At 45.4% G+C, this 19,670-nt stretch overlaps 4 protein-coding genes across 5 annotated transcripts in view; 2 read left to right on the top strand and 2 right to left on the bottom strand.

Moving 5' to 3' along the window:
* The first annotated feature begins 93 nt into the window (after positions 1-93).
* On the top strand, positions 94-2,695 carry RBM8A (RNA binding motif protein 8A). 2 transcript variants are annotated; one of them, XM_060202014.1, is made up of 6 exons: positions 94-240; positions 585-644; positions 775-852; positions 1,442-1,578; positions 2,134-2,270; positions 2,362-2,695. In XM_060202014.1, the coding sequence occupies exons 1-6, from the start codon at positions 174-176 to the stop codon at positions 2,405-2,407; spliced, it is 525 nt and encodes a 174-aa protein (XP_060057997.1). In that variant the 5' UTR covers positions 94-173; the 3' UTR covers positions 2,408-2,695. The 2 variants fall into 2 exon arrangements, with proteins under 2 accessions (XP_060057997.1, XP_060057998.1); XM_060202015.1 differs by having other exon boundaries at positions 95-240; positions 778-852.
* LOC103127802 (gonadotropin-releasing hormone II receptor-like) lies at positions 2,480-10,219 on the bottom strand. Its single transcript, XM_007538694.3, has 3 exons — positions 9,567-10,219; positions 4,147-4,357; positions 2,480-3,673 (listed from the first exon to the last, which is right to left on the bottom strand). Exons 1-3 carry the CDS (start codon positions 10,074-10,076, stop codon positions 3,228-3,230), a joined length of 1,167 nt encoding a protein of 388 aa, XP_007538756.2. The 5' UTR covers positions 10,077-10,219; the 3' UTR covers positions 2,480-3,227.
* The window catches only part of GPR89A (G protein-coupled receptor 89A), a 327,321-nt gene continuing 313,838 nt past the window's right edge, over positions 6,188-19,670 (bottom strand). Inside the window, exon 15 of the transcript XR_009552604.1 lies at positions 6,188-6,843. The gene's annotated coding sequence lies outside the window, so the exon portion shown is untranslated. The remainder of the gene's footprint in view (positions 6,844-19,670) is intronic.
* PEX11B (peroxisomal biogenesis factor 11 beta) lies at positions 10,352-18,374 on the top strand. Its single transcript, XM_007538686.3, has 4 exons — positions 10,352-10,750; positions 11,721-11,836; positions 12,201-12,402; positions 17,223-18,374. Exons 1-4 carry the CDS (start codon positions 10,356-10,358, stop codon positions 17,626-17,628), a joined length of 1,119 nt encoding a protein of 372 aa, XP_007538748.2. The 5' UTR covers positions 10,352-10,355; the 3' UTR covers positions 17,629-18,374.

Raw genomic sequence — 19,670 nt, 5'->3', positions numbered from 1 at the left:
TGTATCCGCCCACGGCGGGCCCACCTTAATTTGCGTATATTTACCTCGCCAAGGGTGGGGCCTAGCGCTAGCTTGTGATTGGTCAACGAGACTGGCGACCTTTGCCCTCAGCGACAGTTTCCGGAGATGCTTACAGCCTGAGCGGCACCGACGAGAACCAGCACAGGGGCGAGATGGCAGACGTACTGGATCTTCATGAGGCTGGGGGCGAGGATTTCGCTATGGATGAAGATGGGGACGGTGAGGACTGTGGAGGCGGCTGCGGGAAGTGGGGAAAGCGCGAAAGGAGGCTGTAGTGTGGAAATGTTCTCTTTCCTCTTAGCCGAGTGGGAGGCGGGAAGTGGGGAAAGCGCGAAAGGAGGCTGTAGTGTGGAAATGTTCTCTTTCCTCTTAGCCGAGTGGGAGGATTAGAGACGAAGAACCGGGTCTGTTGGACCAGCGCCTTCGCCTCCTTTGGGAGGATGGGGTCGGGGCTGAAACTGGTGGTGATTGGGTTTGCTTCCAGATAAAGTATGGGGTGGGGGAAGGCTAGTTGTAAGTAACAGCTTCCTTTGTAATTTATATTTTCGTTTCGGGAACACCAGAAAGCATCCATAAGCTGAAAGAAAAGGCGAAAAAACGGAAGGGTCGTGGCTTTGGTTCTGGTGAGTACGTGGGACAACTGAACACGGTACCCTAGAATGGCGAGAACTACGTGTTGGAATCCCTATGTCAGCCTTAAGAGGAACAGTGGGAGAGAGGAGTTTCTGGTGATCTCGTGTTTGTCTCTCATAGAAGAAGGGTCCCGAGCGCGGATGCGTGAAGATTATGACAGTGTGGAGCAAGATGGTGATGAGCCAGGACCACAACGCTGTAAGTAAAATGGATTCTGTTATGTGTGTTTGGGAGAGGGGAGGGAGCTCTATGTCTAAGGAACAAGACTAGTAGGAATGGGAGTCATGATTGTTTAGTCAGTCTTTGTAATCTGTATTCTACTGTTTTGTTTTTTTTTAATATTTATTTATTTATTCCCTTTTGTTGTCCTTGTTTTATTGTTGTAGTTATTATTGATGTCATCGTTGTTGGATAGGACAGAGAGAAATGGAGAGAGGAGGGGAAGACAGAGAGGGGGAGTGAAAGATAGACACCTGCAGACCTGCTTCACTGCCTGTGAAGCGACTCCCCTACAGGTGGGGAGCCAGGGGCTCAAACCCGGATCCTTCCTCTGGTCCTTGTGCTTTGCGCCACCTGCGCTTAACCCGCTGCGCTATCGCCCGACTCCCTACTGTTTTTTTTTTTTAAAAAAAACACCAGAGTATTGGTTATAAAAGGCAGGGGTGTAGGAGGGGGTGTTTGAACCTGGGACCTCTCAGAGCCTTGGGCATGAGAGTCTGTTCGCATAACTATGCTTTCTTCCCCCAGCCATATCCTGTACCTCTCATGTACCTCCCTTCCCCAACAGCTGTTGAAGGCTGGATTCTCTTTGTTACTGGAGTCCACGAGGAAGCCACAGAAGAAGACATTCACGACAAATTTGCAGAGTATGGGGAAATAAAAAATATCCATCTCAACTTGGATAGACGGACTGGGTATCTGAAGGTATCTTCAGTAATTCCATTGTCTCCCTTCCCTGAAATCCTAGACAGCCTTGATAGTTTTGAATATTTACTCCCTTTTGTTGTCCTTATTTTTTTATTGTTGTTAGGACAGAGAGAAATGGAGAGAGGAGGGGAAGACAGAGAGGGGGAGAGAAAGACACCTGCAGACCTGCTTCACCATTTGTGAAGCATCTGCTCTGCAGGTGGGGGTCCGGGGGCTCAAATGTGGATCCTTTGGCGGTTCCGGGTCCTTGCACTTTGCGTCACCTGGCTCAGTCCGCTGCACTACCACCTGACTCCTGCATTCTAGTTTTCTTACATTTACTGTGGCTTTCTACTCTGAGAGTTGAGAAGACACAGGAAACTGACTTTTGTTAGACACAGCAATGAGACAAACAAACAGACACATTGTTCATACAGTAGGATTATAGAACATAAGTTCATTGTTTAAAGTTTATAGCTTTTTCTAATGGAGTGTGAATTTGTTTAAGAAAGATATTCACTGATATTGGGCAGAACGGAAATTATTTCATCCCTATCTTTTCTTTTGCCCCAGGGATATACTTTAGTTGAATATGAAACATACAAGGAGGCACAGGCTGCTATGGAGGGACTCAATGGCCAAGATTTGATGGGACAGCCAATCAGTGTGGACTGGTGTTTTGTTCGGGGTCCACCCAAGGGCAAGAGAAGGTAAAGTGGAAAGGGCAAATCCTATCTTAGTGTAGGAGGTATGGACATTGCATTATGTCATTCTAATGAACTCTTCCTTCCATTTCCTTAGAGGTGGCCGAAGACGCAGTAGGAGTCCAGATCGGAGGCGTCGCTGAAAGCCCCTTTTGTGCAGGGGTTCGATCCAGATTTTCCATTTGACTGTGCAGTCTTGGAAGAATGGTTTCGGGTGGGGGTGAACCTCAAATGTGTTTATATTCGTCTCTTATATTATTTGCCTAGTGTTTGATTTAGAATAAATACTCCATTTTTGTTTTCTACTTTAAAGTCACCTTGCTGTCATAACATTGCAGCTCTGAAACATTATTTGTAGGAAGGTAGATGGTGTGACTGGGAAGGTTCTTTTGCCTGTGAGAGTTTTGTACATTAAACATAGTCTCAATTTTTATACTATCAGTGTTGGTCATCATTTCTCCTTTGGCTAATTCTGCTTCTAAAGACCCCTTCTGTTTCTATCTGTGTTGGTCATCACGTCAGGTTCCCTTGCACTGCTTGATGCTGTGATCTATTTACATAATCACTGTCTTGCCTGAGACTGGCCCTGCCTGCAGGGTATTGGTTTAATCCCCACTGGTTAGATGGAAGTTTCTATGTTCTGTTCCCACTCTTTTTTTTTGCTCCGTCCCCTCTTCTAGTCATTTCCTTCCCCCTTGCCACTTCTGGTGAAGAGATACATAAAAGGCAATGTGTCTGATCAATAAATGAGGGCATATTGCGTTCCAGCTCAGCCACAAGAGTTCCTGGTTCCTCTCCCGCGTCGCTGAGTAGGCAGCAGGCTAGGCTGGCTCCGGCAGAGTTCTCTGCAACCCAGAGAGCACGTGCCCGGGAAGAAACACCCTCATGCTAGCCCTGCATATCAGTACTTAAGTGTTTCTTTTCCTTGGAAGCTAAGAGAGAAGGAATAGGAATGAAATACTCTCATGCTTCCTGCATGTCCTGTTGTGAGTGAATGGATGTAAGAAGAATGTCTCTTGTTTGTCCTGCCCATGTTGCCACGTTTGCTTGTAATTCCAGTTGCCTAGGAACTTGAGTCCCCTGTTGAGTCATTTTCCCAGACCCTCCTTCCCTGGAAGAGTCAATACTAAGTTCATGGGGCCTTCTTCGGCAGCCAAGGGTGAAGACCCCATAGAGGAGAGGATCCAGGGGAGCATTGAGAAGGCCAAAGAGAAAAAGGATGTGACTGAGACTAGAAGGGACTTCAGCTAGCATGGTGGGAGAGAACCAGTACCATAGCCCTAGCAGGTAATAGGGTGTCCAGCAGAGGACGAAGGTCAGCAAAACAAGCAGGGCCAGTCGAAGGGCCCGCAGGCGAACACGGGGGCGATTGTCTGGTGAGCGTCGGAGGGCAAATTCATCGGCATGGGCTGAGAATTTAGAAAACAGACTTCCATTCAGAACACTCAGCTACCGAACTAAGTTGGCGGGACTGTGCACAAGCACAGAGATGGTGAGATAGAACTCTCTCCCTACAAAGAAGGCTGGAAACCTTCACTTTCCCAAACTGAGACTGCATGCATGCACCCCATCCAACCCCCAAGTCCCCGGAGTTAGACAACTTGAGAAAAGATTTTGACTGAGGCATTGTATCATGAAGCTACTAACTAAATCTACTTGAAAACCTGGTGTCTAGGAGTAAAGGTGGATGACCTTTCTCCTTAGTTAACTCCAGAGTATGTCTAGAGGCTGCCTAGAATTGGAGGCATTTAATAAAACTGTGTGTAGCATCAAGCACTGGAGATAATGTTAGTGTCTCACTTTTGGTTTCATGGATAATTATCAGGTAAATGAGGCCATGGCAAAAGTTCTAAGCTATATGGATTGGGGATTGGAGTCTCACCATGGTTCCCCTTCCTTGTTCGGGGACTGGACACACTGAGGACAATGCGGCTATAGCAGATGGTCATGGCAGTCAGTGGCAGCAGAAAGAGGCAGCAGAAGGTGAAGAAGTTATAGGTGGTCTCTTGCCATCGAGCCTTGAAGCTGCCTTTGGTGACACACTGAGTGAAGGGGACTGGGCCAGCTCGGCGGACAGTACGAAACAGGAACAGCTGGAGTGGAGTTAAGGACTATTAGAATTGGGTTTCCCCCACACCCACAACCTCCCCATAGTGGCACTGTCTCTTCCCAAATCACTCCCTCCCCTTTATTCTTATTATTACTTTTTTATTTGCAGAGTGATGCTACACTGCATATTGGTTCATTTTTAAAAGGTCCTCTTACCTAGGCTGTGGAGACTTGAATCCTACTTTAAGTGCTATTCTGACATTGCACTTTATAAAGGACTATCTTCTGTCTCACTAACATTGTTAGCTAAAATGATGTTCCTAATGTCTGTTATTCTGTGTAAAAAAAAAAAAAAATATATATATATAGTATGGGTGCTGCTAAAATGTCAAGTCATAGCCACTCTGAAATGATCTTTAGTATACAGTAATGTATACAATAAGTACAATGGGGAAAGTGTTTGCCATTTATGATTACATTAATAAAAACTGCTATTTTCAATTTTATTGTCTGCCCTGTCCCCATTTTTGATAAATGCTGGGGACTTTTTTTGTTGTTTCTGTTTGAAACTTTCAGTTGAGAGCTTTAGGGTTACCTCAAGTTAGGTGTAAACTGAGTCACTCTTCATTCAGTAGATATCAGATTACTGGATGCTGGGAAAGTGATTTCTATAGACAGAATGTTATGAACTGGTTGGAGTTGTGATACGGTTACAGTGAGCTAATTGTTCAGTGGTATATTTTAAAATCTTTTTTGTATTTGTTTATTAATTTGATAGAGACAGCCAGAAATTGAGAAGGAAGGGGGTGAGATAGGGAGAGAGACAGACATCTGCAACACTGCCTCACCACTCACAAAGCTCTCCCCCTGCAGGTGGGGTCTGGCGACTTGAACCTGGGTTCTTGAGCACTGTAATATATCTGTTCACCCAGGTGTGCCACCACCTGGTCCCTTGTTAAGTCATCTTTCCTTTTCCCCATCTTTTTTTAAAAAATATTTATTTATTTTTCCTTTTGTTGCCCTTGTTTTTTGTTGTTGGATAAGAAAGAGAGAAATGGGGAGAGGAGGGGATGACAGAGAGGGGGAGAGAAAGACACCTGCAGACCTGCTTCGCCGTTTGTGAAGTGACTCCTCTGCAGGTGGGCAGCCGGGGGCTCGAACCAGGATCCTTATGCTGGTCCTGGAGCTTTGCGCCACCTGCGCTTAACCCTCTGCGCTACTGTGTGACTCCCCTTTCCCCCTATCTTGAGTCCGTATGTTACCAGGCTTTTCGGTGGGGGTGTCATGGCACTATGAGAAGAAGCACTTGAAACATTATGAGGAGGGGCTTAAAAATAGCCAGTCTTAAAAGAAAAATAGCCAATCTTCTGAACCTAAAGAGTTGAGGCCATAGCCATGGTCTACCTCTGTAGAAATCTCCTTTACAACTAATACTGATACTTAGAGAAACTTAAAACCTAAAAAATAATTCAGGAGCAATATACTCCCTCACCACACTAACACCATGTTGCTCATCATTTCTCCTTTGGCTAATTCTGCTTCTGTTTCTATCCATGTTGGTCATCAGGCCAGGTTTCCCTGCATTGCTTAAAGCTGTGGTCTATTTACATAATCATTGTTTTGTCTGAGACCCACCCTGCCTGCATGGCATTGGTTTAATCCCCACTGGTTAGATGCAAGCTTGATACTTCCAAGCTCTTTCCTTTCCCCACCCCTTATCCTATGTACTTCCTTTTTTCCACCCTGCCACTTCCGCCTCGGAAGGTATAAAGGCAGATTCTTTTCTGATCAATAAAGAATGGACTGTGTCTGGCTCAGCCATGAGTTCTGGTTGTCCCTCTCTTGCCCGCAATGCTAGCCCAGCAACACCACACTTAGAATACAGTTTTATTTGTGCCAGTATTTAAATACAGCATATGGGCAATGCACAACTTATATACCAGAGGGTACTGTTTCTAAACCTAAATGTCACTTTTATGCACATATATCATAATATCCACTGGTTTGTGCTACTGAAGCAAGTAGAAACTGCAGTTACGGTCAGGCTATGAGAAAGGGCAAAATTCATCTATTCCATCATCTTCTTGCTCATGGATTGCAAATGATTAGCTAAGTAAAATAGCTATTTAGTGGTAGTGCCTAAACTAAGGAAAAAACAAAACAAAGTAACATTGGCACACAATGCAACAAAAATAGGCTTCTCCCAGTCCGTGTCTAAAATTTGCTTCATAGAAACAACCCCAATTGTACCTTTTTTTTTCTTTTCTTACCAGAGTACTGTTCAACTCTGGCATGTGAGGACTGAACCTCAGACTCTGGATCCTCAGTCATGAGAATCTCTGCATCCCCCAACTCATACTTTTATTTTTATTATTATTTTATTATTTTTTAAAAATATTTATTTCCTTTTTGTTGCCCTTGTTTTTATTGTTGTTGTAGTTATTATTGTTCTTGACGTTGTCATTGTTTGATAGGATAGAGAGAAATGGAGAGAAGAAGAAGACAGAGAGGGGGAGAGAAAGATAGACACCTACAGACCTGCTTCACCGCCTGTGAAGCAAACCCCCTACATGTGGGGAGCCGGGGGCTCAATCCAGGATCCTTCCACCAGTCCTTGAGCTTTGTGCCACCTGCGCTTAACCCTCTGTGCTACCGCCCGACTCCCTATTTTTTTTTATAAAATATTTATTTATTTATTTATTCCTTTTTGTTGCCCCCTTGTTTTCTTTATTGTTGTAGTTATTGATGTCCTCATTGTTGGATAGGAAAGAGAGACATGGAGAGAGGAGGGGGAGACAAAGAGGGGGAGAGAAAGATAGACACCTGCAGACCTGCTTCATCACTTGTGATGCAACTCCCCTGCAGGTGGGGAGCCAGAACCCAAATCCTTATGCTGTCCTTGTGCTTTGTGCCACCCGCGCTTAACCCACTGAGTTACAGACTGACTCCCCCAACTCATACTTATAAAACACTGAGGCAGAAGGATGCTTTTTATTTTTTATTTACTTTTTTTTAAGAAGGCTTCATTATTATTATTATTTTTTATTTTATTCCCTTTTGTTGCCCTTGTTTTAGTGTTGTAAGAAGGCTGCTTTTTAAAGCTTCTGTTTGCAACATCCTGGAAGCTATATATTTGTTTTGTCTATAGTCAAGACTTTTTGATGAAGATATCTCAGATATTTTATGAGAAGCCAGAGCACTACTCTTGACATATGTTGAGGGTTAAGCCTGGGGCCTCACACTACTTTACTTGCCTAGTGTGTCACCTCCCTGGCTACTGGTGATTTTATTTCTCACATTTAAAGGTTTAAGGACCAGATCTTAAAGTCTATCCCAATAATGCTATCCCTTTAACACTCCAGGTTGAAATCACAGCCCCTTCCAGACATAATCTTGGTCCTAGTTTCAGATACTGCTCTTTTCTCCCCAGATGGTGATAGTGGTTTTGTTTTTTATGAGGCTGCCTTATTTTAATTATCTTTATTAATTGAATAGGAATTTTTCAATTATCTTTATTAATTGGTTAGAAAGGGAAGGGGGAGGGAGAGAGACAACTGCAGCCCTGCTTCACCACTTGCAAAGTTTTCCCCCTGCAGGTGGGGACCAGGGCCTTACACATTGTAACATGTGCACTCAACCTGCTGAGCCACCATCTTTCACCTATTTCTAGATTCTGTATACTACCTGGTCATGTACTAATTTGTAATTTCATACTAATCTGTTTCCTTATCAGTCTACAGCTCTATCTCCCCTCACCCTCGGCCAGGCAGTGGCACACCTGGTAGTACACACATACCTAAGCTACTGGACTCAAGCACCCCAACGTGCAAAGGGAAAGGGGCAAGTTTAATAAGCAATGAATAAATGCTGCAAGTCTTTCTCTTACCCTCTATAAAAACGGGGGGGGGGGATAGGCTACTGGGAGTGGCAGGCCAACCAACCTCTAGTAGCAAAAAAAAAAAATTCATTTATCTTTTGCAGTATCTGCATTACACAGACATGATCTCACTACTTACAAGGAGTTTTTTTTCTTTTCTGCCTCCAGGGTTATTGCTGGGGCTCGGTGCCTGCACTACAAATCCACTGCTCCTGGAGGCTATTTTTCCCTTTTTGTTGCCCTTGTTTATCTTTGCTGTTATTATTGTTGTTTTTATTGGTGTCATTGTTGGATAGGACAGAGAGAAATTGAGAGAGGATGGGAAGACAGAGAGGGGCATAGAAAGTTAAGACACCTGCAGACCTGCTTCAGCACCAGTGAAGCAACTCCCTGCAGGTGGGGAGCCAGGGGCTGGAACTGAGATCCTTACACTGGTCCTTGCTCTAAGTGTGCTTAACTCGCTGTGCTACCATTCAGCTCCCCCAAGCCAGGTTTTCATTCTCAGTACATCCAACTTAAATGAACACTGCCTGTCATGGTCTTCCCATGTGGGGCTGGGGCTTGAACCTGGATCTTTGTATATGTTAAGCATGTACCTCACAAAGTGGAAAAAATACATATACCCAGCTCCCTACAATTTTTTTCTAAATATCTTTTATTTACTTGATTTTATGAGAGGCCAGATGCTCTGGCATACTTAAACCATGCAGGCCTGGCCCTACAAATTTCTTGAAAGCTGGATATTGTTACTTTAGTACTTGAGTTTACGTGGTGTGTGATATGTGCATGTGTGATGCATGTTTATTTTTGTGGAGCCCAACCACTTGGCCCCCTTTTTCATTCAGACAGAGGGAGAGATACAACTGTGCTATAGCATCTCCCACTTGATTCCAGAGCTGCACCCGGACTGCAAACTACCATTCCAGCCTTTTCATGAAGGGCTGGGGAGATAGCATAAAAGACTTTCATGTCTGACGCTCCCAGACCCCAAATTCAATCCCCAGCACCACCATAAGTCAGAACTGACCAGTATTCTAATCAAAATAGATTAAAAAAATTTTTTTTTCATGGATGAAATACCAGTTTTACCCAGAGCCTCTGACTTGACTGTCTTACACACCCACATAACCTGTCTCCTGAGTTTCCTCCCTGACCTGGTTTTTCTGCAACCATCTAAAGGAAGTGGATCTGGGATTGGGGGAGGGGGGTGCAAAGAAGTGGAAGCCAAGTGTAGTAAAGCAAAGCCTAAGAGGCATAGATACAAGGTACTGTTTTTAAGAGTTAGTCTCAGAGATGAGAATCAGGATGCAATGATCTTAATTGGCAAAGAAGACAGAGAGGATTAATGAATGACTGGCCAAATTCAAATCACTCACCTGGGGCAGGGCAAGCAGGAAACTAAGTCCCCAGGCTGCTCCCAGAAGTTTACTTCCAGTTGAGCGGGGTCCAAGCGGGTGGAGGATTGCTGCTTGGCGGTCAAGCCCGATGACCACAGGCAGGAAAGCTGCAGCATACATAGCCACGAGCTTCAGGAACATGAGTATCCGACATGCGATGTCCCCCGCGAGCCACTGAACGGTGACATTCCAGGTGGCATCTAGGGGCATAACCACAAAAGTGACCAGTAAGTCGGCGGCTGCTAAATGGGCAAAGAGTCGCCGAACTGGAGAGCGGCGGAACTGGCTGGATTGCTGTCGCGTCACTGACCACAGCACCGCCAGGTTCCCTCCAGCCGAAGACACGAACAACACGATGGTTACTCCCACTCGGACCTTGGCTGCAGCTGAGAAGGTGGGCAGCTCCGAGTCCTCCACTTGTACTCCGGGGCCCGCCCAGACCTCCTCCCCGACTGCCGACCCCCATGGGGTGCCGTTGCCTACGGACATGGTGGCCTGGACAGCGAAAGGGTAGCGAGGAATGAAGTGAGTGCAGGTGGAAAGAAGTCAGCTTCGGCCACAGTCTTCGCCCTCCTGTTTAGGGTCTGGAACTGGTTATTGCGAATGTCGCCCACTACGGTCTCTTCGGAGACGCCCCATGATCTGGAGGTCAGAGTCCTGCTGGGAGCGGATCTCCCGCGGGCTGCTCCTTCCAGACTTCTCCAGCCCGCAGAGCCCTGGAAGCAGCCGGAATCCAGTGCTGTGTGTGAGTTGGGGGGGCTCCGCAGGATGCACCCCAAGGGGCGGTCTATCCAGGCAGGACGCTGGATGCTCCCGCAGGCCCCGCCCTTGGCCCGGATATTTAGGCAGTGCGCGTCTGGAGGCGGGCTCCGGCAATGGAGACCGCAGCAGAGGAGGGCGCTCGGCCAGAGACGCGCGCAGGGCCTTCGGGTGCAGACTGGAGACTGGCGGGTGGCGCTGAAATCCCGTTTCGCGCGGCGGGCTCACTCGCCTTCTTGCCGGGCGACTTTTGTCCCTCGCGAGACCCCGTTGGGCGGCCGTGGAGGCGTGGCTGGGGGCGGGCAGTGGGGGCGGGCTCGGGGCTGCGGAGCCGGGGCTGCGGCTGTCATGGACGCCTGGGTCCGCTTTAGCGCTCAGAGCCAGGCCCGGGAGCGGCTGTGTAGGTGCGGCTCCAACACGAGCGGGGCAGGGCGGGGACGGTCGTCGGGAGGCCAGGGGACTGCACCCTGCGGGGTCAGCTCGTGCTACGGGGGCCGGGACGGACCCTGCGCGCGGGGCTGGTTAGAACCCGCGGGAGGAGATGATTCGTTTTAGCTCGCGGGAAAGATGGGGAAACTGAGGCATGAGCGGGTCGGCGGGAAGGCCACTTGGGGTTGTCGTGTCCACAGAAAACCACCAGGCTCCCCACTGGCCACTGGGCGTTGGTCTTGTTCTCCGGAACGGAGGAGGCGCCTGTCCTCTGCGGTTGTCACTCGGGAATTCCTGTGTTCTGGCATCGATACCTCTCAGGAGGATTTGAAAGCTCTTCGCTCCCTTAATCTGAGGAGCAGTCTACCCTCTGGCTAACCCCCACTGCCTCCTTTGTCACATACGCGGACCCACTGCGGACCCACTGACGTGCTCATCGTGGAGCCTTCACTGTGCCCTTCAGTCCTCAACTCTGTTTTCTCAAGTCTAGATAGTGCTGTTCACAACCTTCTATGCTTCTAGATGCCTTTCTATCCCCGCTCCTTCCCCTCTCCCTGACCTGAAGGAGCAATGGTGAGACGTGGTTGTAAAAGAGGTGGAAAGGGTGGCCCTGCAAGATAGCTCACCTGGATAGTGCACCTGCTTTGCCAACGGCACAACACAGGTTCCAGCTTGACCACCACCTCACTGGAGCAACCTATGGTGTCTTGCCCTCTCTCTGGCAGTCTGTCTTTCTCTATCTGATAGAAGAGCCTGGAGTGGTGAAGCCTCAGCAACCAAAATAATAATAGTAGTAATAATAACAGCAATAATAATATAGATAAGTGGAAGAAAGTGAATGATTTCAAAGTGGGAAAAGGAGAAGTCCATACTTGTCTTTGGGGGACCCTTTTGAGGGTGGCAATGGAAAGGTTTCCACTTAACTGAGCCTGCTCTCTCCTCCAGGGCTGCCCAGTATGCTTGCTCCCTTCTTGGCCATGCACTGCAGAAACATGGGGCCAGTCCTGAGTTACAGAAACAGATTCGGCAACTGGAGGGTCATCTGAGCCTAGGGAGAAAGCGTGAGTAACTGCCTGTCCTTTGATTACCCTAACACTTCCTCCATCCCAACTGTTCTCCCGTAGTCCCTCCTTCCTGTTTATGCCCTCTGCCAGTTCTCCCTCAATTGACTCCATTTTTATCCTCTGCAGGCGTCCTGATTAAGAGAGCAGGAGTAAGGGAGTAGTGCAGGGATAGAATAAGGAACAAGTTTGAGAAAAATAAACTGGGACACAAATCAGTTTTCCATAAAGAGAATGAACTTTTTTTTTTTTTCCTGTTTCTATTTTTTGGACTCTCACCCCCTTGCTTTCTCTCTTTCACTGTGTCATACTCTTTATTTGACTATTTCCAAATCTTTGCTTTCTCCTTGCTTATCGCCACTAGTTCTACGCCTGGGTAACTCAGCAGATGCTCTTGAGTCCGCCAAACGAGCTGTACACCTATCAGATGTTGTCCTGAGATTCTGCATCACTGTTAGTCACCTAAATCGAGCCTTATATTTCGCCTGTGACAATGTTCTGTGGGCTGGCAAGTCTGGACTAGTACCTCGTGTGGATCAGGAGAAGTGGGCTCAGCGTTCATTCAGGTTTGATATCCTTTTATAAGACCTTTTGTATTTTCCATGCTGCAAAACTTGACTTTTATGAAAGAAAGAGCTCAAGACTGAGGAGATAGCATAGTGGTTATATAGAAAGACTTTAATGCTTGTGGCAACAAAGGCTCCAGGTTCAATCTCCAGCAACAATAGAAAGCCAGAGTTTAGATATGCTCCAGTAAGATAAGTAAATAAATGTGTTGGTGTCTTCCAGAATATGCACATGCTAATCATTCACTTGGCCCCTAGTCTTCATTTAGATCTTAAACTGTGAGAAAGCAGTGAATTGGAAAGATAGATGCTCTTTCACGATGAATGACTAAGATTGGGTGACATGAAGTATTGTGTTGCTTTAATTCTGCTTCTTTGTATTTCACAAGTTATCACCCTCACTGCCTGCTCATTCAGTCATCTTAAAAATAATCAGTAGGTGCTTACTTAGTCTGGGAAATACAGCAAAGAGCCTAGTAGATATGGTTCCTGCTCTCATGTAGTGTCTACTATAGTGGGACAGTCAAGATGTTAAAACAACTAATCACCTAATCAAATATTCGTGAAAAAAATGCGTGTTGTCAGTTCTTTGACAAGGGGAATTGATTAAAGGTCAGTGTAGAACTGTTTTAGTACAGATCAGAAGTCTGTAGAAGTTAGACAAAGTCTGAGTAGAAGTTAGACAAAGTAGAAGTTAGACAAAGTCTGAGTAGAAGTTATCCAAACACAAGATAGCACATTCTGACACCCCTCACTGAGAAAGACTCCAGAGAATTAGTGGAAAAACAAAACAAAAAGCTGTTGTAATGGGTGCTATTAAGTAAAGAGCATAAGCTCAAAGTGTTAAGACTGAAACAGATTACTCATGCCAGGTCTATTAAGTACTGGTATGAATGTTCTATTTGGGGGCTGGGTGGTGGCGCACCTGGTTAAGTACACATATTACAGTGTGCAAGGACTCAGGTTTTAGCCCCCAGTCCCCACCTGCAGGGGGAAAACTTTGCAAGTGGTGAAGCAGGGCTGCAGGTGTCTATCTGTCTCTCTCCCTCTCTATAGCCCCTATCTCTCTTGATTTCTGGCTTTCTCTGCCCAATAAATAAAGATAATAAAAATAATTTTAAAAAAGGGGAGCCGGCGGTAGCGCAGCGGGTTAAGCGCACGTGGTGCAAAGCGCAAGGACAGGCCTAAGGATCCCAGTTCGAGCCCCCGGTTCCCTACCTGCAGAGGAGTCGCTTCACAGGCGGTGAAGCAGGTCTGCAGGTGTCTATCTTCCCCTCCTCTCTCCATTTCTCTCTGTCCTATCCAAAAATAAATAAATAAATAAAGATTTTTCTATTTAACTTTTATTAGATTTTATTCTGTGTACCAATATAATGGGTATTGAGCAGGGATATGACATGATTCAAATTGTCCCTGCTGCAGTGTGGAAGATGAACTGTAGTAGGACAAAGAGAAGACGTCCTAATATGGTCAAAAGATAATATCTTGAACTAAGGTAGTGAAGTTGAAGAGAAATATAGTTTAGGAATAAAATTATGTATATACATAGCATCTGTATTTGTTTTTGTTCTGTATTCATTCTCTCTCCACACACACACACACACACACACACATATATATATATATATATATATACATACACACACAAACACACACATATATATATACATATGCCTATTTATATCTCCAGTCATGTCTTACGTTTATCTCCATTTTTTTACTGATTTATAGCTGTAAAGTGGCATGTGATGTCTGAGGGGTAAGGACAGAGGCATGGATGGAAAAGCAACTCCCGGGGCTGGGCAGTAGTGCAGCGGGTTAAACGCAGGTGGCACAAAGTGAAAAGACCAGTGTAAGGGTCCCTGGCTCCCCACCTGCAAGAGGGGTCGCCTCACAGGTGGTGAGGCAGGTCTGCAGGTGTCTATCCTTCTCTCCCCCTACTCTCTCTATTTCTCTCTGTCCTATCCAACAACAGCAATGGTGGCAACAACAAGGGCAATATAAAAAATGGGGAAAATGGCCTTCAGGAGCAGTGAATTCATAGTGCAGGCACTGTGCCCCAGCAAAACCCCCCCAAAAAAAAAACCTGTATGGGGGCTAGGTGGTAGTGCACCAGGTTAAGCACACATAGTGCAAAGCACAAGGATCCTGGCTTAAGCCTCCAGCTCCCCACGTGCAAGGGGGTCACTTTGCAAGTGCTGAAGCAAGTCTGCAGGTGTCTTATCTTTTTCTTTCCCTCTCTGTCTTCCCTCCTCTCTCAATTTCTCTTTCCTGTCCAACAGTAGCAGCAGAAACAACAATAATAGTGGAAAAAAGATGGCTTCTAGGAGTGCAGGCACCGAGCCCCAGCGATAACCCTGGCGGCAAAATAAAATAAAATAAAATAAAATAAAATTCTATAAGCTGTGTTTATTCCTTTAATTCAACAAATATATTGAGCTCTTACTATGTGGTTGGTACTGCGATTATAATGGTAAAACTAATAAGGCATCTTTTCCTATGAAGCTTACATAGTCATACCAGGAGAGACATAAATAAACAAAGTAGGAAAAATATCAGATAGCAGTTAATGATATAGCGGAAACCTAAGTGAAGCCATACAATAGGAAGCAAATGACTTGTTGCTTCAGAATGGGGGAAGGAGGGCCAGAGAAGGCCTCCCTGAGGAGGACACATGTAGCTAAAAAGCAAGAAAGAGCTAGCCATGTGGATGTTTTAGAAGGGAAGTATTCCAAGGAAAGGGACTATGTAGTATAAAGGTCCTAAAGGTTCTTGCACATGGTAACATGTGCACTCAATTGGGCACACTTCCATTTGGCCCAAAGTATCAAATTTTATTATGAATGAGATAGGAAGGAAACCTGCAGGGGCATTAAGAAGAGGGGTGGTGATGTAATTTATGACAATTACTATATGAAATTAAATTTGGGGGGTTAGCCATGCAGGAACAATTAATAGATCTGTTGAAAGTAAATAGTTAAGGGCTGGAGCAATAGTGTAATGGTTATTGCAAGTAACTTTACGCTTGAAGCTCAGAGGTTCCAGGTTCAGTCCCCAGCATGACTATAGACCAGTGCCAAATAGTGCTCTACTTAGAGAGAGGAAGAGAAGAGGAGAGGAGAGGAGAGGAGAGGAGAGGAGAGGAGAGGAGAGGAGAGGAGAAGAGAAGAGAAGAGAAGAGAAGAGAAGAGAAGAGAAGAGAAGAGAAGAGAAGAGAAGAGAAGAAAAAAAATAGGGAGTCGGGTGGTAGCGCACCAGGTTAAGCGCACATGGCACAAAGCGCAAGGACCGGCAAGGATCCCAGTTCAAGCCCCCCGCTACCCACCTGCAGGGGAGTCGCTTCACAGGCAGTGAAGCAGGTCTGCAGGTGTCTGTCTCTCCCCCTCTCTGTCTTTCCCTCCCCTCTCCATTTCTCTCTGTCCTATCCAACAACGACATCAAAAACAACAACAATAACTACAATAATAAAAACAAGGACAAGAAAAGGGAATAAGTAAATAAATAGATACTAAAAAAAATAGTAGTTCAGGCAAGGATAGACTGATGTAGAGTGTAGGAGTTGATGGATTCAAGATATGTTTTGAAGATAGGACAATTACATATTAACTACAGACCACTCTTCTCAGATGAAACTAAAAGTTAAACATTTGGGTGCACATGTTATCATGCACAAGGACCTGGGTTTGAATTCCTCCCTCCCACCCACCCACTCTCCATCTGTAGGAAGGATGCTTCAAGAGTGGTGAAGCAAGTCTGCAGGTTTCTGTCTTCCTCTTTGTCCTCTCCTTCCCTCTCAATTTCTCTCTGTCCTAACTAGTAAAAAAGAAAGTAAAGGAAGAAAAGTAAAAGGAAGGAGGGAAAGAAGGAAGGGAGGGAGGAAGGGCAGGCCACAGGGAGTGGTGGATTTCTAGTGCTGGTACTGAGCTACAGTGATAATCCCTAGACAGGTCTAAGTGAATTTAGAATCTGTAACACATTATGTTGTATATAACACATTACTTAACATCCCTGGGCCTCACATTTTTAAAACAAAAGAATTGGATGTAGATGATCTGTAATGTATTTGAATCTGAAACTTGTTTTTAAAATATATTTTATTGGGAGTCCAGCAGTAGCGCAGTGGGTTAAGCGCAGGTGGCGCAAAGCACAAGGACCGGCGTAAGGATCCCGGTTCCAGCCCCGGCTCCCCACCTGCAGGGGAGTCGCTTCACAGGTGGTGAAGCAGGTCTGCAGGTGTCTGTCTTTCTCCTTTTCTGTCTTCCCCTCCTCTCTCCATTTCTCTCTGTCCTATCTTTATGCCATCCTTGCGCTTTGCACCATGTGTGCTTAACCTGGCTGCGTTATACCACCGACTCCTCTCTGCCCTAACGACTACAACAAAAAAATAAAATAAAATAAAATAAAAAGATGTGTTTAAAATGCATTTTATCGTGTGTGAATAGTAATTGACTGCCAAATAGAAATGGAACTTGAGGTTGGTCTTGGAAAATTTCAATATGCTCATGAATTTTAAACTAGGGTCTTGAGGTACACATAAACACTAGTTATAACAAGGCAGGAGAAGATTTCTGTCTCTTTTTAAAGATTTTATTTATTTATGAAAGAGATACGAATAGAAAAAGAGACCTGGACATCACTCTGGTACATGCACTGCCAGGACCCCATGATTAAAAGCCTAATGCTTTTATCCACTGTGCCACCTCCCAGATCGCAGGAGTTCTCTATTAGTGCATAAAATAGCATTTACTTCCCGTATATGACTTAGATATGCCAAGTGAGCATACATGCCCTTACTAACCCTTTTGCCCTGTGCATCCCAGGTACTATCTGTTTTCCCTAATTATGAATTTGAGCCGTGATGCTTATGAGATCCGCCTTCTGATGGAACAAGAATCTTCAGCTTGTAGTCGGCGACTGAAGAGTTCTGGAGGAGGAGCCCCAGTAGGAGTTGAAACTGGAGCTTCTGGGGGTCCAGGGACTCCAGGAGGTGGCCTGCCCCAATTGGCTCTGAAGCTCAGGCTCCAAGTCTTGCTGTTGGCCCGAGTTCTTCGAGGCCATCCGCCCCTTCTGCTGGATGTGGTCAGAAATGCCTGTGATCTCTTCATTCCACTGGACAAACTAGGCCTCTGGCGCTGTGGCCCTGGGATTGTGGGACTTTGTGGCCTTGTGTCCTCCATTCTGTCTATTCTCACTTTAATCTGCCCTTGGCTACGACTCAAACCCTAATAGTTTAGTATAGGATAAAAAGGAAACTTGAATTGATAAGATGAAATCTTAGATTGCCCCCAGTGTACATCAGCCTCATTCTAACTCTTCTCCTTTAAGATTGAAATCCAGAGATTTGAGAGTGAAAGGAGTTTTGAGGGAGATGAGGTTGTGAAAGTGATTCTGATGTTCAGATCTGACAGCCATATTTTCCATTCCTTCATTACCTTGTCTGTGTCTTAATTCTTTTTCACTTTATCTCTTTAAGATTCTGTCTCTGCATTTCTCTCTCCCCCTCTCAACCTTCTTAGTCTCCAGCCCTAGGAATTTAATCATCAGAATTGCATCTTGGTAGAGGAGATAGAAGGTGTGGTTTTTGATTGCCTTCTTTTTCCTCACGAGGTGGTTTGTAATAAATTTTACTCCTTCAAACTCCAAATCATACTTTTGAAGATTGTGTGTCCTAGTGGACTCATGAATCAGTGGTGGTTTGATGCCTCTTCTCCCTCATGTCTCCCTCACCTCACCCACCTTCCTTATAACTCACCACCTTCCCTCTGTCCACATCTATAGATTTCTGGTTCCATGTTGTTGTCAGGGCTGTATTTCCTAGTCTGTTCTAAATCCTTCTTTGCCAACTAGAGTGATGCTCTGCCTAGCAGCTTACTGTAAATATTGTACAGTGATTCTGTGTAAATAGCTGTGGCCCATGACCATAATGAATAAGACTTCCAGGTCAGAAAATTAAAGATAAATTTATTCATTGATGCTTGGTCTTGTTTTGTGTGTTCCTGTCACCTTGGTTTGGGTTTTCTGTGGAATTGGACATCAATATCATTGCCCAGACTTTTATTAAGAATCTAAGGAAAGGGCCGGGTGGTAGCACACTTGGTTGAGCGCACATGTTATAATACACAAGGACCCAGGTTCGAGCTACCCAGGTTCCCTACCTACAGAAGGAAAGCTTTGCGAGTGGTGAAGCAGTGTTGCAGGTGTCTCTCTGTCTTTCTCTCTATCACCCCCTGCCCTCTCAATTTCTGGCTGTCCCTATCAAAATAAATAAAGGTAATAAAAAAAATTTTTTTTTTTTAAAGAACCTAAATAGCAGGTGGCGCTAAGCTCAAGGACCGGCGTCAGGATTCCGGTTCGAGCCCCCAGCTCCCCACCTGCAGGCAGGTCCCTTCACAGGCGGTGAAGCAGGTCTGCAGGTGTCTGTCTTTCTCTCCCCCTCTCTGTCTTCCCCTCCTCTCTCCATTTCTCTCTGTCCTATCCAACAACAACGACATCAATAGTAACTACAACAATAAAACAACAAGGGCAACAAAAGGGATAAATAAATAAATAAATAAATAAAATTAAATTTAAAAAAAAAAAGAACCTAAATAAAAACTTCAAAGCTCCATGGTCCCAACTTCAGAAGTTTACTGCCTAGATGAAGAGATGACATCTAATGTTTAGGGGAATGGCTTAACTGTTAAGAGTTCAGGCTTGCATACCAGAGATTCCTGGTTTGGCCCTCAGTACCACATGTACCCAAGACCTGGCTTCTTTTCTCCCTCTCTCATATGAAAGACTCTCTTATCTGTAATAAATACATCTTTAAGAAAAAGATATTGGGGGTCGGGCAGTAGCGCAACGGGTTAAGCACTCGTGGCACAAAGCACAAGGACCGGCAGAAGGATCCTGGTTTGAGCTCCTGGCTCCCCACCTGCAGGGGAGTCACTTCATAGGCGGTGAAGCAGGTCTGCAGGTGTCTATCTTTCTCTTCCACTCTCTGTCTCCCCTCCTCTCTCCATTTCTCTCTGTCCTATCCAACAACAGTGACATCAATAGCAATGATTATAATAACCACAACAACGATAAAACAACCAGGATCACAATGGAAAAAATGGCCTTCAGGAGCAGTAGATTCGTGGTGCCAGCAATAATCTTGGAGGCAAAAAAGAAAGAAAGAAAGAAAGAAAGAAGAAGGAAAGGAAGAGAGAAAGAAAGAAAAAAGATACGATGTTTAGATTAAAGTATGCTAGACAGCATAATGGTTATGCAAATGCCTGAGGCTCCGA

The sequence above is a fragment of the Erinaceus europaeus genome, chromosome 11 (genome assembly GCF_950295315.1).
Source record: "Erinaceus europaeus chromosome 11, mEriEur2.1, whole genome shotgun sequence".
Lineage (NCBI taxonomy): Eukaryota > Metazoa > Chordata > Mammalia > Eulipotyphla > Erinaceidae > Erinaceus > Erinaceus europaeus.
This window is presented reverse-complemented; position numbering and strand designations above follow the sequence as displayed.